Source organism: Manis javanica, chromosome 9, assembly GCF_040802235.1.
Source record: "Manis javanica isolate MJ-LG chromosome 9, MJ_LKY, whole genome shotgun sequence".
NCBI classification, from domain to species: domain Eukaryota; kingdom Metazoa; phylum Chordata; class Mammalia; order Pholidota; family Manidae; genus Manis; species Manis javanica.
Window position 1 is genome coordinate 59,336,076 of NC_133164.1, and position 20,177 is coordinate 59,356,252.

Genomic DNA, 20,177 nt, shown 5'->3' on the forward strand with positions numbered 1-20,177 from the left:
GAGAAATGCAGACTCCTGAGCCCTGCGTGCTTCCCAAGGAGAGGTTAATTTAAGGGATGTCCATGGGAGCCAGGAGTCTGCCATTTTAACAAGCATTTAGTAATTCTGATGCAAGTGGTGTGCAGACCACACTTGGACAAACTCTGACCTGATCACAGAAATGGGAGCTACAATAATCAGTCCTGTGTTTCCAAAGTGATAGGATAGAGTTCTCTGACCTTCAGTGATTAGAGTCTTAGGAATTTGGCTCAGTGATTATGAACTGACCTTACTTTCAAAGGTGTACAGAGAAAACCCTGGGAATGACCAGTTCATGGGAAGCAATTTCTGTAAAAATTATAGACATGGAAAGATTTTTGAGAAAGCTCATCTCTCATTTCAACCTTTGGACTGGGTGAAATCTATTCCATCTAACATGAATGAGGTTTTATTCTGATTCTAAAAGATACATGTAGCAAGGAATATTCTCTTGGGGTAGCTAACTTTAGGCAATAGTGCTGCACATTGACAGACAATCGGGTTTTCCCTCTCCTGGCATGGTTTAGTCTGTTCCCAGACTGAAACAGAAAAAGTGGCTCCTGAGACTGAAAAAAACATGAAAACTACTTAGTGTCAATGGTAGGATAAGTAGACACTGACTATGAAGAATCTGTCTTTCATCTTCAGTTTTCTGTTTCAGATTCATATAAGTACTAAGTAGAGTGGTACTTAAAGGTTTAGGTTTTGCAGGCAAATCTCAAGTTTATAATTTCTGCCACTTGCCTTAGAAATGAGCATAAAGCCAAAATTATATTCTTTTCCCCTCATGTTATATTCAGAAGGTCTTGGAAGAAACAGAGTTTTGTTAACACCAAAATCCCTTCCATGACAGTCTCTAATCTGTAGAGTAGGCCTGCACCCTCTATTCCTCAACACCGTGTTCATTTCTGCACAGTGCAGGGGTGCTTAGGCAAGTCCTTGTTCCTTCTTTCTCCTGCTTCAGACTTTTAAGTTTCATGAATACAGGACCTTCTGCTTCCCTCACCATTGTATACTCAGGACTCAATAGAGGGAAATCTTTGGTACAAAATTCTCAATGTGAAAGGGGGGGAGCTAGAGGCAAGGCAAGGTTGGGTCTGCAGGGCTAAGTTGGAGGCCCTTAATTTCTTTGCCTGTCTTCCCATCAAGATAAACAAAATGTTATGTGCTTTGCCGTTAGGGTAAAAATGAAATAATGGGTAAAAAGTGCTTAAAATGACTCATACAAATGCTTTGTGATATGATTTTAGAACCTGAGCTTGAACTGAAGATGGGGAATTTCATTATAGTATCATAACTTTTAAAAATTAACTTATTTATAAGGCCTGCTGGTTTTTAATGCATAGATGGAATAGTTTCTTTGTACTTTTACTAGAAAAGTATTTAAATATTTTATAATATGTTATTATATTTATAATATGTTACAATATTTATAAATATGTTGTTATCTTATAGGAAGGATTAACTTTTAGGAAATTGTAGGGTGAAGCCACAGTTTTGTTTAATCCTCACCAATATGAAAATGCCCTGGAGTAAGTTCACAGATAATTGTTACTTTCTCTGTCTAAATGTACCTACTTAACTATATTAGTCCCTTGTTAAGATTTTGATAAATAGTGTGGTTTTCATAATTACTGTATAATTGTCTTAGAAAAATGAAATTCAGCCTTGTATTAATAGAAGGAAAATGTCCTAAATATGTAGAATGTCAGTTTTTTAATTTTCTCTTTCAGGTTAATGGTTTTAAGAAGTACAGTTTTACTGTGGCAGAGGTTTTGGTTCTGCAAGGAAATTGTAATTTTATAACTTCTGTCACTTGATTTAAAAATGAGCATCATGTCACACTGACTTGGCATTGTTTTTCCCCTCAAGGTAAACTGGAGGTCAGGGAAAGGACAGCATTTTGTTTAAATCAAAATCCCTTTCATGCACTTTCTAGCAATTTATATGTGTGAAAATCCATAAAGATTTGTTTATAAGTTTGAACTTTATCTTAGCAAGAGCATTTCCATAAAATGTATTTTCCATAATTAAGAGTGTAAAAATGCTAGAAGACAGATTTGATTGTTGTGAATGGTTATTACATTAAATCCATCAGTTCAGAAACCCTTTTTTGATCAGTTTCATCATCTGCTAGAAATGTCATTAGAAGCCAACTTGTTGCTGGAGAGCCAGTAGTTACCTCGGTCACAACTCTGCAGTGACCTGGCTGCAGGGACTGCTGTTTGAATGAGCTCTGCATTGTAGGTCATGTGTGCCTAGGTTGGTAGCGGCACTGTCACGTTGTTTAGTACCTAGTCCCCATATCCCAGGCTTAAGTATTTGTTTTAGTGTTTTTCTGTAGTAGTGAAGATGCCAAAGTTTGTTGCTGCATTTATGAAGTATGTTTTAGTAAATGTTTTTACTTTTAGAAAAATATATTTCTAAAACTAACAAATCACTGCTTTTTACTAAGTTGAATATCATTTGTCTTTCAGAGGATCATAAAACAGGAGTTGGAGCAGTCATTTGGGCAGAAGGAAAGTCTGTAAGTATGAAAATAATTCTTTAAACATTTAACCTTAATTTTGTTTAAACTTACTTTAATCTTAAGTGCATTACATTTTATTGACCCATTGGAGTTAATATTTTGTATTGGCTCTTCAGTTCAGTTCAGTTCTATAACCATTTTCTCATTCCCTTAACCATTTTCTAGATAGGTTCATTCATTTAGCAAACACTTATTTAAAAGTTTCTACGGAGTAGGCACTGTGCCACAGTGAACAGTGGGGAATTAAAGACCATGTTTTCTGTCCTTCATGGCATTTTATAGTCTAGAAATGGAGCGGGAGCAGTGAAAATCAGTCTGATATAGAACTGTAATTATGACATGATACCGTGAGAGTGTAGAGGAACCTTTGCTTGGTTAAACAAGTAAACTATTCTTGGAGGAGGTAAAACACTATTAGCCTTGAAGAATGAGTAGGAGCTCATCAGGCAGAGCAGGTTAGTGGGACTAGGAGGATAACACAGAGGTAGGACATATAGAGAGAATGTGGGAAAAGGCAAGTGCTTTGGCATGTTGGAATCTGGAGTTCTGTGTGTAGTACAGTAGCAAAAACTTGGACTGGCCTATGAAGAACTTTGTATGGCATGTATAATGTGGACTTCATCCTTTAGACAGTGGGATACGCTAGCATAGCTTTCTAACTGTCAGTAGAAATAAAAGGCGAGCCACATACAAACTTTAAAATTTTCTAGGAACCACATTAAAAAAAGTAAAAAGAAACAGGTGAATTAATTTTAGGAATATATTTCACTTATCAGCATCCAGAAATATCATTTCAACATGTAATTAATATAAATATAAATAAAAAATATTCTGCATTTTGAGGGAGTATTCAGTCTCCACAATCCTGTGTGTGTATAGCACCTCTCAATTTGAACTAGCTACTGTACTAGACAGTGCAACCCAAGAATATTTTAAGTGGGAAAACAACTCGATCAGATTTCTTTTATTGTAAGAATGAAGGGAGACTAGACAGGAAAGAGGGAAACTGATAAAAAAGAGATGATGAGGACTAGGAAGTATGAGCATGGAATCAAGATATACTTAGTAACTATGAGCTGATTGAAAGAGAGTAAGGAGCCTAAGTTTAGCTTCAATAGACTTTACAGCAAGTAATTTGACTGTTTGCCTGAATGTGTCATAAGGCCGTCAAGTTCAACCTAGCCAGCATACCCAGTATCTTCCCTTCTAACTTATTCCTTCATCAGTGGTCACCATCCCATTCCCTGTTACTCCATATGTACAATCACCAGGTACTACGAATTCCACCTACAAAATCTCTCTTGATTGTACTTACCTCTACCTCAACTATAAACACTCACTAGAATAGGTTCTCTGCCAAAAACTCCCACAGCATTATATATAACTCATTTGTGACACTCATCATAGTTTAAATTACATGTCCAGTTTCATATCATCTCCAGATTATGAGTTTCATGAGGGCAGGGATTTTCTCTCTTGTTTATAACTGCATTCCCAGCACCTAGCACAGTGCCTGGCCTATGGTTGGAACTCTCATTTGTGATTATATGAATGCTCAGCAGCCTTTTGGCCTAGCATCTGGTTTTCAACTACTTTCTGGAAAATTTAAGTTTCCAGTTATCTATAGTGCTAGACAGCATGGTAAAGTGGGAGGACATGGTTTTGGAGACAATCAAACTGGGCTTAAATTCTGGCTTTGTTATTAGTTTTGTGATACTGGACAACTAGTTTAATCTCTCTCGGCCTCAGTTGCTTTATCTGTGAATGGGAATAATAATAGTACCTACTGTCTGGGTTGTTGTAAGGATTGATTAAATGAATTAATAGCATGATGTTTGATATTTAGTAAATGCCCAAGAATAATTTATTGTTGAGATAATATATTATTTGTAAGCTTTTGTTAGCCCATGTAACACAAACTGCTATAGTAATGAGTCTATTGATACTATCATATGAGTTATTATAACATTGAAATTTAGTGACGTTTGTAGCATATTCCAAACTATTATAAACACTTATGAGTTATAAAATATTTCACTTTAATAATTGATAAAGCATTCATATTAACACCTAATATGCCATTGACCAGGAGGAGAAAAAATAAAGGAGTCATTTAAAAATTTCTATTTTAGGTATGTATGTTCAATATTCAATAAATATGAAGATTAAAGGAAAGTATATTTTTTATTTTCTAACTGTATCGCAGTATTATATTTTTTTCCCAACAACCAAAATTATCTGTTCAAAATATTTTTAAAACTTCTGGCTTGCTAACCAGTTGTACAGCACTGAGTGTGTAAGAAATTAACAGTCAGTTAGTACTTTCTATGAATGGAGCACTCTAATAGATCTACTTTAAGGGGTAGAAAAGAGGTATACAATGCGGTTTCTGTTCTATGGGTCTTATAACCTGTTTAGGGAGAGATGTCTGAATGAAGTCATACAATTTGTGAGTTAAACAGGATAGTACAGGTTTCCTCTGCTGTCTGAAGGTAGAGCATTCCTATGAAACCTTCTGTAAGCAAAAATGATGTAAAGCAAAGAAACAATTACCATTAATATATGTGGAAAAATTTTTGGGCATTCCAGACCCCAGAAATAACTCTTAAGGCTTTTCTGATACCTTAGGAGCACATCTTGCTAATGGATACACAAAATAAATTGCGATAAGGCACAGACACTCATAGACACAGTATCGCAGCTTGATGCTGAGATGCTGAGTCAGCTGCCCGGGGAGGAGCTTGGCAGGGACCCTATCACTGCTCCGGGTGTGTGCTGCCTCCTGCTTGGTTGCTGCAGAAAAAACGCTGAACACTACTTCTAGTTTTTGCCTTTTTTCATAAAAGTGAAATTCCTCTTTTGGTACTAATGTAGGTGTTTGGTAAAGGTGAAGTGGCATAATGTGAATTTCCAAAAAGCAGAAAATACCTGTATTTAATTAACCACTAAAACCAATGAATGCCTTAAGATTATATATTAGAGCTGATTAGCCTTCTTGAAATTTACCTTTGACAAGACCACACTGCAGTAGGAGGATCTAATACTGTATTTGTTTGATGGCTTAGTTTGTCATAAAAAATTGAATTAGTTGTAGGAAGTATGATACTAGGCTTTAAGTATGTACTGAAAGGTACATTTTCAGAATGTTGAAAACTAAGCTTTCTTGGTTTGCTCATCTTCACAGAAAAACTGTGATGGAACAGGTGCCTTATACTTCATCGGATGTGGTTATAATGCTTTTCCTGTTGGATCTGAATATGCTGACTTCCCGCACATGGATGACAAACAGAAAGACAGAGAAATAAGGAAATTCAGATACATTGTACATGCGGAACAGAATGCCTTGACATTTAGGTATGACATTCATTTGCATTATTTTCCTCAAAATGTAGCAGGAGTTAGCTGAAATTAGTTTTCTTTTAGCTGCTGTAATTTATTTCCTTTTTTTTAATTCCAAGAAACATCATTTCAGAAGTATAACCAGTTATAAGTGGTCCTTGCTGTCTGACCCAAGGCCATTGCCAGAGATCCTCCAGGCCTTCAAACTTACTGAGCAAGTCTTTTTTTTCCCTTTCTTCCCTTTCTCTCCATTATAAACTGCTGAGAGTTTGTCCTTAGAGTCTTGCATATTTCTGGATTGTAAAATCATTGTTTTCTAAATTTAAATTAAAGCACTTATATTTGTGAATATATAACTTTTGTTTTGAACCAAATTGATTTGATATAGTTTTCCTTAGAGATTATAACTGGCATTACTTCCTACTAAAGTTAATTTAGGTAATTTCCACAAACATTTCTCAACATTTACCCCTAAGGGGATGATCTTATGGGATTCAAAACTGAGTAAGACATAGCTCTTGTCTTTGAGGAGCTTATAATACAGAGGGGTATAAGACTGAATTCAACCTAAAGTGACCAGTTCGATGGGAAAGGCCAACCAAAAGTGGAAATTCGGGGCTGCTATTGAATAGGGACAGGGAGTCAGAGGGGAAAATGTTCAGAGGAACTTGCATTTGAGCTGAGCTTTAAAGGTTTGGTAGGATTGTGGCAACTGGAGATGCTTACTTGAGGGGAAGTCATTCTTGCTTCAGGCATAGCAGCAGTCTAGAAGTAGGGAAATGCTGTGTGTTTAGCAACATTAATGTTCCAATTAGTTTGGACCTTGGAGCACATGTGAATAGGTTGGGACTGGACAAGGGAGGGCTTTGAGTTTTGACTCTAATTGGTAGGCCGTGGAGAAATAGAGTGGCATTTACTTAGGCACACTAGTGATTACTTAGGTTGCAGGTATACTGTTTGAATAGATTGGGTTCTGTTGCCATAGTCCAGACAAGCAGAATGAGAGTCTGAACTAGGAAGATGGATATGGAAGGTGGCAGTGGTGTAAGATACCTGTCAGAATGGTACAAACCATGGAACTGGGAAATACAATCCCTGCAGCCTTAGATAGGAGCATTCCTTAGTCCTAAACTACCCTGGCCAACAACTCCTCTGTTCTTTTCCTGTATTCTTTGTTCCAGACTCACTTGCTTCATTTTATATGGAGGTAGGATTCTGTTAAATTCTGTTACATCCAAATATTTGTTAAATTATCCTTTCTTGGGTGGGGGTGGGTAAGGGAACTGTAACTCAAAACACAACTTTAATATTAACTTAACAATTTAGTAAGAACTGATTAAATACCCCTTAGGTACCAGGTAAGTGGTAAATGTTTTGGTACCATGGTGAGTCAGGGTCTGATCATATATGGTAAACTCTTAAAGAGGGTCTTGGTTCTAGCCTCTAATTATAGGGATTATAAAGAGGTTCTTTCTTACTTAGAAAGGATTGTTCTGTCTCCCTCACTAACTCCCCTTCCATTGCGCCCTCCCTCTCTACTTCAGTGTCTCATTCTGTTTCATTTACTTTGTAATCTAATACTGAATATCTTGCCAAATTGTATAAAATAAATACATAAATTTTCATTGTAACAATCATAATGTTCAGGTTGTATTTTTACATTTTATGAGTTTATATATTTTGAACATTAATTCAGCAAGAATAAGGTTTGATTATTATTTATAATGTAAATCTGTTTTTTAAATTTAATTTAATTTAATTATTTATTTTGGTATCATTAATCTACAATTACAGAAGAACATTATGTTTTCTAGACTCCCCCTTCACCAAGTCCCCCCCACATACTCCATTAGTCACTGTCCATCAGCGTAGTAAGATGCTGTAAAATCACTACTTGTCTTAATCTGTGTTGCGGTCCTCCCCATGTCCCCCCTTACCCCCCATTATACATGCTAATCATAAGGCTCCCTTTCTTCTCACCTCCCTTCTCCCTGCCTTCCCAGCCATCCTCCCCAGTCCCTTTCCCTTTGGTAACTGTTAATCCATTCTTGGGTTCTGTGATTCTGCTGCTGTTTTGTTCCTTCAGTTTTTTTCTTTGTTCCTACACTCCACACATGAGTGAAATCATTTGGTATTTGTCTTTCTCCGTTTGGCTTATTTCACTGAGCATAATACCCTCTAGCTCCATCTGTGTTGTTGCAAATATGGTAGGATTTGTTTTCTTCTTATGGCTGAATAATATTCCATTGTGTGTATGTACCACATCTTCTTTATCCATTCATCTACTGATGGACACTTAGATTGCTTCCATTTCTTGGCTATTATAAATAGTGCTGCGATACACATAGGGGTGCATCTGTCTTTTTCAAATTGGGCTGCTGCATTCTTAGGGTAAATTCCTAGAAGTGGGATTCCTGGGTCAAATGGTATTTCCATTTTGAGCTTTCTGAGGAACCTCCATACTGCTTTCCACAATGGTTGAACTAATTTACATTCCCACCAGCAGTGTAGGAGGCTTTCCCTTTCTCCACAACCTCACCAACATTTGTTGTTTGTCTTTTGGATGGTGGCGATCCTTACTGGTGTGAGGTGATAACCTCATTGTGGTTTTAATTTGCATTTCTCTGATGACTAATGATGTGGAGCATCTATTCATGTGTCTGTTGGCCATCTGAATTTCTTCTTTGGAGAACTCTCTGTTCAGCTCCTCTGCCCATTTTTTAATTGGATTGTTTGCTTTTTGTTTGTTGAGGTGTGTGAGCTTGTAAATCTGTTTTTAAAGCAGCTTAATTTTAGTGTTTAAAGATTTTTGTAAAATAGAACTTATCCTATCAGAAACTATCTTCGTAATATTTTTTTATATTAAGGTGTCATTGATAGAAGGTTTCACATGAGCAACATTGTGGTTACTACATTCACCCCTGTTATCAAATCCCCCCCACATACCCCATTACAGTTACTGTCCATCAGTGTAGTAAGATGTCACAGAGTCCCATCTTTTCTGTGCTATACTGCCTTCCCTGAGCCCCCCCTACATTATGTGTGCTAAGCATAATATCCCTTCATGCCCTTCTCCCTCCCTTCCCACCCACCCTCCTCAACCACTTTTCCTTTGGTAACTGCTAGTCCCTTCTTGGGGTCTGTGAGTCTGCTGCTGTTTTGTTCCTTCAGTTTTTGCTTTGTTGTTATACTCCACAAATGAGGTAAATCATATGGTGCTTGTCCTTCTCCACCTGGCTTATTTCACTGAGCATAATATCCTTCAGCTCCATCCATGTTGTTGCAAATCATAGGATTTGTTTCCTTTTTATGGCTGAATAGTATCCCATTGTGTATATGTACCACATCTTTATCCATTCATCTACTGATAGACACTTAGGTTGCTTCAATATCTTGGCTATTGTAAATAGTGCTACAATAAACGTAGGGCTGCATGTCTTTTTGAATCAGTGATCTTGTTGTCTTTGGATACATTCCTAGTAGTGGAATTCCTGGGTCAAATGGTATTTCTATTTTTAGTATTTTGAGGAAACTCCACATTGTTTTCCACAATGGTTGAACTAATTTACATCCCCACCAGCAGTGTAGGAGGGTTCCCCTTTCTCCACATACTCACCAGCATTTGTTGTTCCTAGTCTCTTCGATGTTGGCCACCCTAACTGATGTGAGGCGATATCTCATTGTGGTTTTAATTTGCACTTCCCTGATTATTAGTGATGTGGAGCATCTATTCATGTGCCTGTTGGCCATCTGAATTTCTTCTTTGGAGAAGTGTCTGTTCTTATCTTCCACCCATTTTTTAATAGGGTTATTTGCTTTTTGGGTGTTCATACGTGTGAGTTCTTTATATATTTTAGATGTTACCCCTTGTCGGATATGTCATTTACAAATATATTCTCCCACACTGTAAGATGCATTTTTATTCTGCTGATGGTGTCCTTTGCTTTTTAGTGTGTTCCATTTGTTCATTTTTGCTTTTGTTTCCCTTGCCCTAGGAGATGCATTCAGGAAAGTTGCTCATGTTTATATTCAAGAGGTTTTTGCCTATGTTTTCTTCTAAGAGTTTTATGATTTCATAACTTACATTCAAGTCTTTGATCCATTTTGAGTTTACTTTTGTGTGTGGAGTTACACAATACTCCAGTTTCATTCTCTTTCATGTAGCTGTTCAGTTTTGCCAACACCAGTTGTTGAAGAGGCTGTCATTTCCCCATTGTATATCCATGTATCCTTTATCTTTTATTACTTGACCATACATGATTGGGTTTATATCTGGGCTATCCTATTCCATTGATCCATGGGTCTGTTCTTGTGCCAGTAAAAATTGTCTTGATTACTGTGGCTTTGTAGTACAGCTTTAAGTCAGAGAACATAATCCCTCCAGCTTTATTCTTCCTTCTCAGGATTGCTTTGACTATTTGGAGTCTTTTGTGGTTCCATATGAATTTTAGAACTATTTGTTCCAGTTCGTTAAAGAATGCTGTCAGTATTTTGATAGGGACTGTATTGAATGTGTAGTTTGCTTTAGGCAGGATGGCCATTTTGACCATATTAATTCTTCCTATCTTTGAGCACAGGATGTATTTCTCTTTATTGGTATCTTGTTTAATTTCTCTCATGAGTATCTTATAGTTTTCAGGGTATAGGTCTTTCACTTCCTCAGTTAGGTTTATGCCTAGGTATCCTATTCTTTTTGATGCAGTTGTGAATGGAATTAGTTTTCCTTATTTCTCTTTCTCTACTTCATTGTTAGTATATGGGAATGTAGCAGATTTCTATGTACTGAATTTGTATTCTGCAACTTTGCTGAATTCAGTTATTAGTTCTAGTAGTTTTGGAGTGGATTCTTTAGGGTTTTTTTATGTATAATATCACATCATCTGCAAACAGTGACAGTTTAGCTTCTTCCTTACCAATTTGGATGCCCTTTATTTCTTTGTGTTTGATTGCCATGGCTACGACCTTCAGAACTATTTGAATAAAAGTTGGGAGAGTGGGCATCCTTGTTCCCCATTTTAGAGGAAACGCTTTCAGCTTTTTCACTGTTAAGTATGGTGTTGGCTGTGGGTTTGTCATATATGGCCTTTATTATGTTGAGGTACTTGCCCTCTATACCCATTTTATTGATAGTTTTTATCATGATTGGATGTTGAATTTTGTTGAATGCTTTTTCAGCATCTATGGAGATGATCATGTGGTTTTTGTCCATTTTTTTGTTGATGTGGTGTATGATGATGGATTTTTGAATATTGTACCATCCTTGCATCTCTGGAATATATCCTACTTGATCACAATGGGTGATCTTTTTGATGTATTTTTGAATTCAGTTTGCTAATATTTTGTTGAGTATTTTTGCATCTATGTTCATCAGGGATATTGGTCTGTAATTTTACTTTTTGGGGTGCCTTTGTCTGGTTTTGGTATTACAGTAATGCTGGCTTCATAGAATGAGTTTGGAAGTATTCTCTCCTCTTATGCTTTTTGGAAAACTTTAAGGAGAATAGGTATTAGGTCTTCACTAAATGTTTGATAAAATGCAGTGGTGAAGTCTTCTGTTCCAGTAGTTTTGTTCCTAGGTAGTTTTTTGATTACCAATTCAATTTCATTGCTTGTAATTGGTCTGTTGAGATTTTCTGTTTCTTCCTGGGTCAGCCTTGGAAGGTTGTATTTTTCTAGAAAGTTGTCCATTTCTTCTAGATTACCCAGTTTGTTAGCATATAATTTTACATAGTATTCTCTAATAATTCTTTGTATTTCAGTGGTGTCTGTACTGATTTTTCCTGTCTCTTTTCTGATTCTGTTTATGTGTGTAGACTCTTTTTTTCTTGATAAATCTGGCAAGGGGTTTATCTATTTTGTTTATTTTCTTGAAGAACCAGCTCCTGCTTTCATTGATTCTTTCTATTCTTTTATTCTTCTAGATTTTATTTATTTATGCTTTGATCTTTACCATTTTAATCACTATATGTCTTGGTCTTGGTGTTGTCTTCCTTGAGTCCCTTGTGTTGAGAGGCCTGTGCATCTCCATGGCCTGAGAGACTATCTCCTTCCCCAGATTGGGGTAGATTTCAGCAATATCCTCCTCAAAGGCATTTTCTATCCCTTTTTCTCTCTCTTCTTCTTCTGGTACCCCTATAATACAAATATTGTCCCGTTTGGATTGGTCACACAGTTCTCTCAACATTCTTTCATTCTTAGAGATCCTTTTTTTCTCTCTGTGCCTCAGCTTCTTTGTGTTCATCTTCTCTAGCTTCTATTTCATTTATTGTCTCCTCCACTGTATCCAGTCTGCTTTTAATATCCTCCATTGTGCTCTTCAACAATTGGATCTCTGACCAGAATTCATTCCTGAGTTCCTGAGTATCTTTCCATACCTCCATGATCATGGTAATGATTTTTATTTTGAACTGCCTTTCAGAAAGATTCATGAGGTCGATGTCATTTAAATCTTTCTCAGGAGTTGTATTAATAATTTTACTTTGAACCAGGTTCCTTTGATGTTTCATATTTGTATATGGCACCCTCTAGTGTCCAGAAGCTGTACTCTCTGGAGCTTCTCAGCCCCTGAAGCAATGTTGGGGTCTCAGGGGAGTGGTATTGGTGCCTGGGGGGAGGAAAGAGCTGTTTCCTGCTTCCTGGCTGCTATGCCTGTCTCCACTGCCTAAACCAGTGGGCCAAGCACACAGGTATAAGCTTCTATGCTTTGCATTTGTAGTTGTGGTAGACAGACCTTCCCTCTGGCTGGCCTAATGCCAGGGTAGGGTTTGCTGGTTTGCAAGCCACATGGGGCTGGCTGGGAGAAAGGTACAGGAGTCTGCGTATCATGGAGGGGGTCCTTGGAGCTGTGTAGCCAGCCAGGGAGCTGGAGCACCTGAAGATTGTGAAAGCTCCCAACTTGCTGGGCAGAATGCCCCTGGACAATTTTGTCTATCTGTCCTTTCTCCTAAGCTGTAAGCTCTGTGCAGTCCTTGCCCCTTTAGCAGCTGTCTTGCTAAGGGCTTCCTTGTTAGCAAGACTTCCCACCTTTCTCTTTGTCCCAGAACAGCTGGATATGGATCCCTGCTTTACACAAGTGGCTGGAATCTCAGTCTCTCCAGGACTTCTGTCTGTCTTAGCTTTCCAATCCCCTAATCACAAGAGTACCATGCAAGCAGCATGAAATGTAGGTTTGTCCTCCCAAAGTAGGTCTCCGGAGTTAGGTATTCAGCAGTCCCAGGCCTCCACTCCCTCCCTGCTCTGTTTCTCTTCCTCCCGCCTGTGAGCTGGGGTGAAGGAAGGGCTTGGGTCCCACCAGGCCACAGCTTTGGTACATTAACCTCTTCTGTGAGGTCTGCTCTTTTCTCCAGATGTGTGTAGTCTGGAGAAGTTGTCTTTCCTGTTGCTCTTTCAGGATTACTTATATTAATTATATTTTTATATTATATGTGGTTTTAGGAGGAAACCTGTCTCACCTCTCATGCTGCCATCATTAATCCCCCTTCTCTGCTGAGGTCTTTATTATGTCCCTCCTACTACCAACTTTGGGCCTCATTTGCTCTTCTTTATCTAGTTTCATTAATTGTGAGTTTAGACTGTTCACATGGGATTGTTCTTCTTTCGTGAGGTAAGCCTGTATTGCAATATACTTTTCTCTTAGCATGGCCTTCACTGTGTCCCACAGATTTTTTTTTTGTGGTGTTGAATTATTGCTGTCATTTGTGTCCATATATTGCTTGATCTCTGTTTTAATTTGGTCATTCATCCATTGATCATTTCGGAGCATGTTGTTAAGCCTTCATGTGTTTGTGGGCTTTTTTGTTGTCTTTGAATAATTTATTTCTAGTTTCATACCTTTGTGGTTTGAGAAGCTGGTTGGTACAATTTCAGTCTTTCTGTATTTACTGAAGTCTTTTTGTGGTCTAGAGTATGATCTATTCTTCAAAATGTTCCATGTACACTTTAGAAGAATGTGTATCCTGCTGCTTTTGGGTGGAGTGTTCTGTAGATGTCTGTTAGGTCCATCTGTTCTAAATGTGTTGTTCAGTGCCTGTTTCCTTACTTATTTTCTTGGTGGTTGATCTGTCTTTTGGAGTGACTGGAGTGTTGAAGTCTTCTAAAATGAATACATTGCATTGTATTTACCCCTTTAAATCTGTTAGTATTTGTTTCACATATTTGGGTGCTCCTATGATGGGTGCTTACATATTTATAATGGTGATATCCTCTTGTTGGACTCCTTTATCATTATGTAATATCGTTGTTTGTCTCTTGTTACTTTCTTTGTTTTGAAGTCTATTTTATCTCATACAAGTATTGCAACTCCTGCTTTTTTCTCCCTATTGTTTGTTGGAAATATCTTTTTCCATCCCTTCTCTTTCAGTCTGTGTATGTCTTTGGGTCTGAAGTGAGTCTCTTGTTGGAAGCATATAGATGGGTCTTGCTTTTTTATCCATTCAGTGACTCTATGTCTTTTGATTGGTGCAGTTAGTCCATTTACATTTAGGGTGACTATCAATAGATATGTACTTATTGCCATTGCAGGCTTTGGATTCGTGGTTACCAAAGGTTCAAGGGCAGCTTCTTTACTATCTAACAGTCTAACTAATCTTGCTTATTACCCAGTTATAAGCACAATCTAAAGATTTGGTTTTTTTCTTCTTTTTCTTCTTCCTCCACTCTTTATATTTTAGGTGTCATATTCTGTACTCTGTCTATTGGAAGTTGATTTAATTTTGCATTTGCTTAGTAATTAATTGGTCTGCTTCCTTTACTGTAGTTTTCTTTTCTCTGTTGGTACCTATTTACCCTTAGGAACACTTCAATCTATAGCAGTCCCTTTAAAATTCACTGTAGTTTGTGGGAGGTGAATTCCCCTAACTTTTGCTTATCTAGAAATTGTTTAATCCCTGCTTCAAATTTAAATGATAATATTACTGGATATTCTTGGTTCAAGGACCTTCTGTTTCATTGCATTAAATATATCATGCCACTCCCTTCTGGCCAGTAAGGTTTCTGCTGAGAAGTCTGATGATAGCCTGATGGGTTTTCCTTTTTTATGTGAAGTTTTTTCTCTCTCTGGCTGCTTTTAATAGTCTGTCCTTGTCTTTGATCTTTGCCATTTAAATTATTATATGTCTTGGTGTTGTCCTCCTTGGGTCCCTTGTGTTGGGACATCTATGCACTTAATGGCCTGAGAGTCTATTTCCTTCCCTAGATTGGGGACGTTTTCAGCAATTATTTCTTCAAAGACACTTTTTACCCCTTTTTCTCTCTCTTCTTCTTCTGGTACCCCTTTATGCAAATATTGTTCATTCTGGACTGATCAGAGAGTTGTCTGATTATTCTTTCATTCCTAGAGATCCTGTTTTCTCTCTCTGCCTCACCTTCTTTGTATTCTTGTTCTCTAATTTCTATCCCATTTACTGCCTCCTCTACCTCTTCTAGTCTACTTTAAATCCTTCCATTTTATGTTTCATTTCAGATACTGTATTTTTCAAAGTGTCTATTTCTCTTAATCTTGAATGTTTTTCTGTAGCTCTATTAGCATGTTTATGATACTTATTTTGAAATCTTTTCAGAAGATTGGTGATTTCCATTTCATTGAGCCCTCTTTCTGGTGTTTGAGTGATTTTGGATTGAACAAGTTTCTTCTGCCTTCTCATAATCCTACTGGATAATGTGGAATACTAGCTTTGTGTAGGCGGCACCCCCTAGTGCCCAGAAGTTCTACTCTTTGGAGGTGCCTAGTGCCTGGAGCGATGGTGTGGGTTGAAGGGAACAACGCCAGTGCGTGCTGGGAGGAAAGAGGTCTTTCCTGTTTCTCAGCCACAGTGCCTGTCTCCACTGTTAGGGTCAGTGAGCCTATCACACATGGAGCAGCTTCTGTGATATGCCCCTGTAGTTGCCAAGGGTGGGGCTGCCCTCCAGCTGGCCTGGAGCAGTGGCAAGGGTAGCAGGTGAGCCATGTGGTGCCTGCCAGGAGTAAAGAGCGGCACGCTGTGTATCATGGTGGGGGGCATCAGGGCCACATTGCCATCCAGGTGGATGGAGCACCTGAAGCACCTGAAAGTTCCCAACCTGCTGGGTGAGTGTGCTGGGACAATTTTGTCCACCTGTCCTTTCTCCTGAGCTCCAATCTCTGTGTAATCCTTGCCCCTTTAGCAGCCCTTTCACTGTTGGGAACCCTCTCAAATCGCCCGCCTTTCTTTGGTCACAGAGCAGTTAGTTGTGGATACCTGTTTTCCACAAGCAGCTTGAATCTCAGTCTCTCTGAGTGTTCTGCCTGTCATTGCTTTCAAATCCCTCTTATCTCCAGAGCACCATGCAGTGTGGGTTTGCACTCCTGGCATAGATCTCCAGGGCTGGGTATTTAGCAGTCCTGGGCTTCTGCTCCTTCCCTGCTGTTTCTCTTCCTCCTGCTGGTGAGCTGGGGTTGGGGGAGTGCTCCTGCTGGGTCGTGGCTTTGGTACTTTACCCTTTTCCATGAGGTCTTCTCTCTATTTCTCCAGATGTAGGCCGGCTGGTGCAATCTTCTTTCTGGTCACACTTAATGGATTAGTCGTATTTGCTGTATTGTCCTATTATGTATAGTTTTGGGGGGGAGATTTTTGCTTCACCTCTTGCACTGCCATCTTTTTCTGCCCCCCATCTTCCTAATATTTTATAAATTTTTTCTAGGTGTCAAGAAATAAAACCAGAAGAAAGAAGTATGATTTTTGTGACGAAGTGCCCATGTGATGAATGTGTACCTTTAATTAAAGGTGCAGGCATCAAACAGATCTATGCAGGAGATGTAGATGTTGGAAAAAAGAAAGCAGACATCTCTTACATGAGGTTTGGTGAGCTTGAGGGTGTTAGCAAATTTACAGTAAGTACATACACATTTTTTTCAAGCATACTTTCTATTTGGTTGGTACCCTGCTGTATGTTTTAAATTGGTAATTTCCATCTTTTTTCAAGAGTTTCAATAAACTATTACTATTGTGTTTATTTTTTGTGCAAGCACTTACCTAATTACAAATGTTCAGCTTAGGATCTTTGCTTTATGAATTTACATTGTATATAGAGAATTGTACATTGACCTTACAGGTCTTGAATTAGTGGGCTGCTTTTGGTGCCATCTTGTGGCTAACAAAGGAAATTCCTGTCCTACTACTTTCTTCACCTTTCCTCTGGCTTGGAATGGTAAATACAGATGAAAAAGTCCAAGATTACCCAAAAGATGGGGAAACCCACATACATACACAAATATATAAACTCACACTCTGTACACATTTCTCATGATAAAATTTTTTTAACTTAGAAAGGATTTAGTATTTGATATTTCAAAACAAATTACTAAGGTAGTTCATGGAAAGCTTTGAACTTTTAACTCTTTATAGTTTTTTGTTTTTTACTACTTAGGCTTCTTTAACTTTTTCTTCTTTGAGAGAATCTCAAACATACAGAAAAGTTCCAAAAACACTGTAACGAACTTTTTTTTCCAGCAACATTTGAGAGTAAGGTGGTTACCTGATCCTAGATCACTCTCAGATACTTGATTGTGTATTTCCTCAAACAGTATCTTCTTCTATGTATCCATAATACAACCAAAGGAAATTATCACTGATATAGTACTGTAATTTCATCCACAGATTCCCATCAGAGTTCACCAGTTGTCCAAATAATGTTCTATATAGCAAAAGATCCTGTCCAGAATCATATGTTGTTTTTTTTTAACTAATTTTTTTCCTCATCACCTTTTTCAGCCACCCTCCTTCCCCAGCTCCCTGTGATAACCACCAGTCTGTTCTCTGTTTTTGAGTCTATTTCAGTTTTGTTTGTTTGTTCATTTGTTTTGTTTTTTTAAATTCCACATGCAAATGATATCATATGGCACTTGTCTTTCTCTGACTTATTTCACCTAGCATGATACCCTCTAGGTCCACCCATGTTGTCACAAATGCCAAGAGTTCATTCTTTTTTTATGGCTAACAATCTTTTTATCCATTCATCTATCTATGGATATTTAGGTTGTTTCTACATCTTGGCTCTTGTAAATAATGCTGCAATAAACATAGTGTGTCTATTTTTTTGGATTAATGATTTTGTTTTCTTTGGGTAAATTCCCAGAAGTGGAATTGCTGTGCCATACAGTATTTCTATTTTTAGTTTCTTGAGAACCTCCGTATTGCTTTACATAGTGGCATATGTTGCTTTTTAATGATAATTCTGGCATTTTATATAACAATTTAATGCTAGAATTTGCAGTGGGTACAAAAGACATGTAATAGAACTGGTAATATATTTCAATTTTACATTCCTGTTTGAGGCCAGGGTGCCTGGAACATATAAGGCACTTAAACTATATTTATTTAAAAATATATTATATTATATTATATATATTTAGAATTTAAAAAATATAACCTCGTTTGTGTGTCTGAAGTATTATACATTTTTACCCTATTTGTTTTTGTCATCTATTTTTGCTTTTTATTTCCAATTGGTTTATTTAAAGTTTATCATGATTTTGTAAAGGAAAGAGCACTCTGAAAGAAGGGAGATGGGAAGATGTGTCTTTTGTAATGCTAAATGAGAGCTTATATCCAACTAGTCAAAGAGAAGTCTCCAGTTTTGTGGTTTTGTTTTGTCTCTTCATTCCTCCTGAAGAGGGTGAAGAAATAGGTTTTTCAAATTCTCTTCATAAAGACTAAGGGACCAGCAGCTGTTCAGGGTTGTAAGTGATGGGTTCAGTAAATTCTGAAATATCTTGCTTACTGGTGGATTTTAGTAGCTTTCCAATTCTGGAGAGAATGAAGAAATTGGAAGTATGTAAGACAGGGCAAGAGAAGCAGAAAGGGGAGTGAAGGCCCCTATGGCAGCGATGGGAGACAGAAACCCCTATTGGGCCAAGACTTGCCCAGGAGAACCCTTATTCAGGTGCACATGCATTTGCTTTGCACTCCCTCCCATAACTAGGGGCGCTCCATCCTCTCATCTTTTTCCTCATCTGGATTTGCGTGCAATATTACGTGAATAACTTAAATTACCTGGTTAGCTAAATGCCTACTTTTACAAATACCAGGAATTGACATAAACTAAATTAATTTGTTCTAAATTTCAATTTCAGCAATGATTAAGCTTACTTTTAGAGTGTCAGAAGTAGTATAATTTTTGTGACTACTGTGACAATTTTTGTGACAGTAGTATAACTGTCAGAAGAGTGTCAATAAATTTGATTTTTTAATAAATTAAAGCAAATTGAAATTAATTTTGTTTGAAAGATTTCTTCTTTTCTCTGAGGTGTTACCATGTCCCTTGAGATCCACGGTTCTGTTCTGTTGCATATTAGGCTAGGGCCAAGTAACACTATTTCCAACAATAGATTTCAGTGTAAACTCATGTCCGTTTACTCAGAAACGCTTTTTTTTCTCTTTAATATATGTATATTTTTCTCTATTACATCATACTATTTTTTTTCGGTTATGAAAATAATATATGCTTCTTCTAGAGGCCTGATAAAATAAAAAAGAACAGATTATCCCACAACTCATCAGTACCACTGTTAACATGTTGCTGTATTGTCAATGTCATTGAAAATTCTTTAAAAATAATTTTTAATAATTATACAATATCCCAACTTACAGACATAACTTATTTAACCTTTCTCCTATTGCTGCTGCTTAGTTTTTGCAGCTAGAAATAGTCTTTTTATGATTATCCTTAAAGTTAGGGTCATTAGTTTTTACTTTTCTCAAATGAATAGATTTCAGTGGTTTAACATGTTTTGAAACATGCCTTAAAAAAAAATCATAAATAACTTCCCAGCCCTTCTAAGTCCTCTTTTTCCTGATGCTAATCCTAACAATCCCTTTTCTAGATGTGACCAACCAATTGTACCTGTCCTCCCTTTCCAAGGGCTTTGTTACACATAGTAAAGTGTTTGTCTTGTATCTCATCCCCCACAAGGCCCATTGTATAAATTAGTCCTTCTGATTAATTAATTCATGGTTATAGAAGAGGCTCCCAGATACTGTGCACTTAATTATGTCTTTCTGGAAATAGTGCCCTTTTGCTAAGTCATTGGTGGGAATTTCTAGCCAAGTGGGAAAGAAGGGCTGTGCTATGAGATACTGATTATACTCAGTTTTTCTTCTTTGTTGCTCCAGTCTTCTCTGTAATATCTGACAGTCTTCAGGCTTCCCTATTTCTTTCTGAGTGGTTGAGATGGAAAACTATAATTAGGGAGATGGGATACAATATATGTTATGATGTAACTATATTAAAAGGCAAGGTAATATTGGTTATATTTTTCATTAATATCTAGGCCTTC

The 20,177-nt window shown here is 37.4% G+C and overlaps 2 protein-coding genes across 16 annotated transcripts in view; one reads left to right on the forward strand and one right to left on the reverse strand.

The window, feature by feature from the left end:
* Window positions 1-20,177, forward strand: part of CDADC1 (cytidine and dCMP deaminase domain containing 1) — a 71,068-nt gene that overhangs the window by 45,616 nt on the left and 5,275 nt on the right. For all 6 annotated transcript variants that reach the window (XM_037025807.2, XM_037025778.2, XM_017652111.3 and 3 more), the window contains 3 exons: window positions 2,496-2,545; window positions 5,733-5,902; window positions 16,544-16,733. In XM_037025807.2, coding sequence (XP_036881702.1) covers window positions 2,496-2,545; window positions 5,733-5,902; window positions 16,544-16,733 — 410 coding nt within the window. The remainder of the gene's footprint in view (window positions 1-2,495; window positions 2,546-5,732; window positions 5,903-16,543; window positions 16,734-20,177) is intronic.
* CAB39L (calcium binding protein 39 like) overlaps window positions 1-20,177 on the reverse strand; it is a 215,585-nt gene that overhangs the window by 10,490 nt on the left and 184,918 nt on the right. The window lies entirely within an intron of this gene.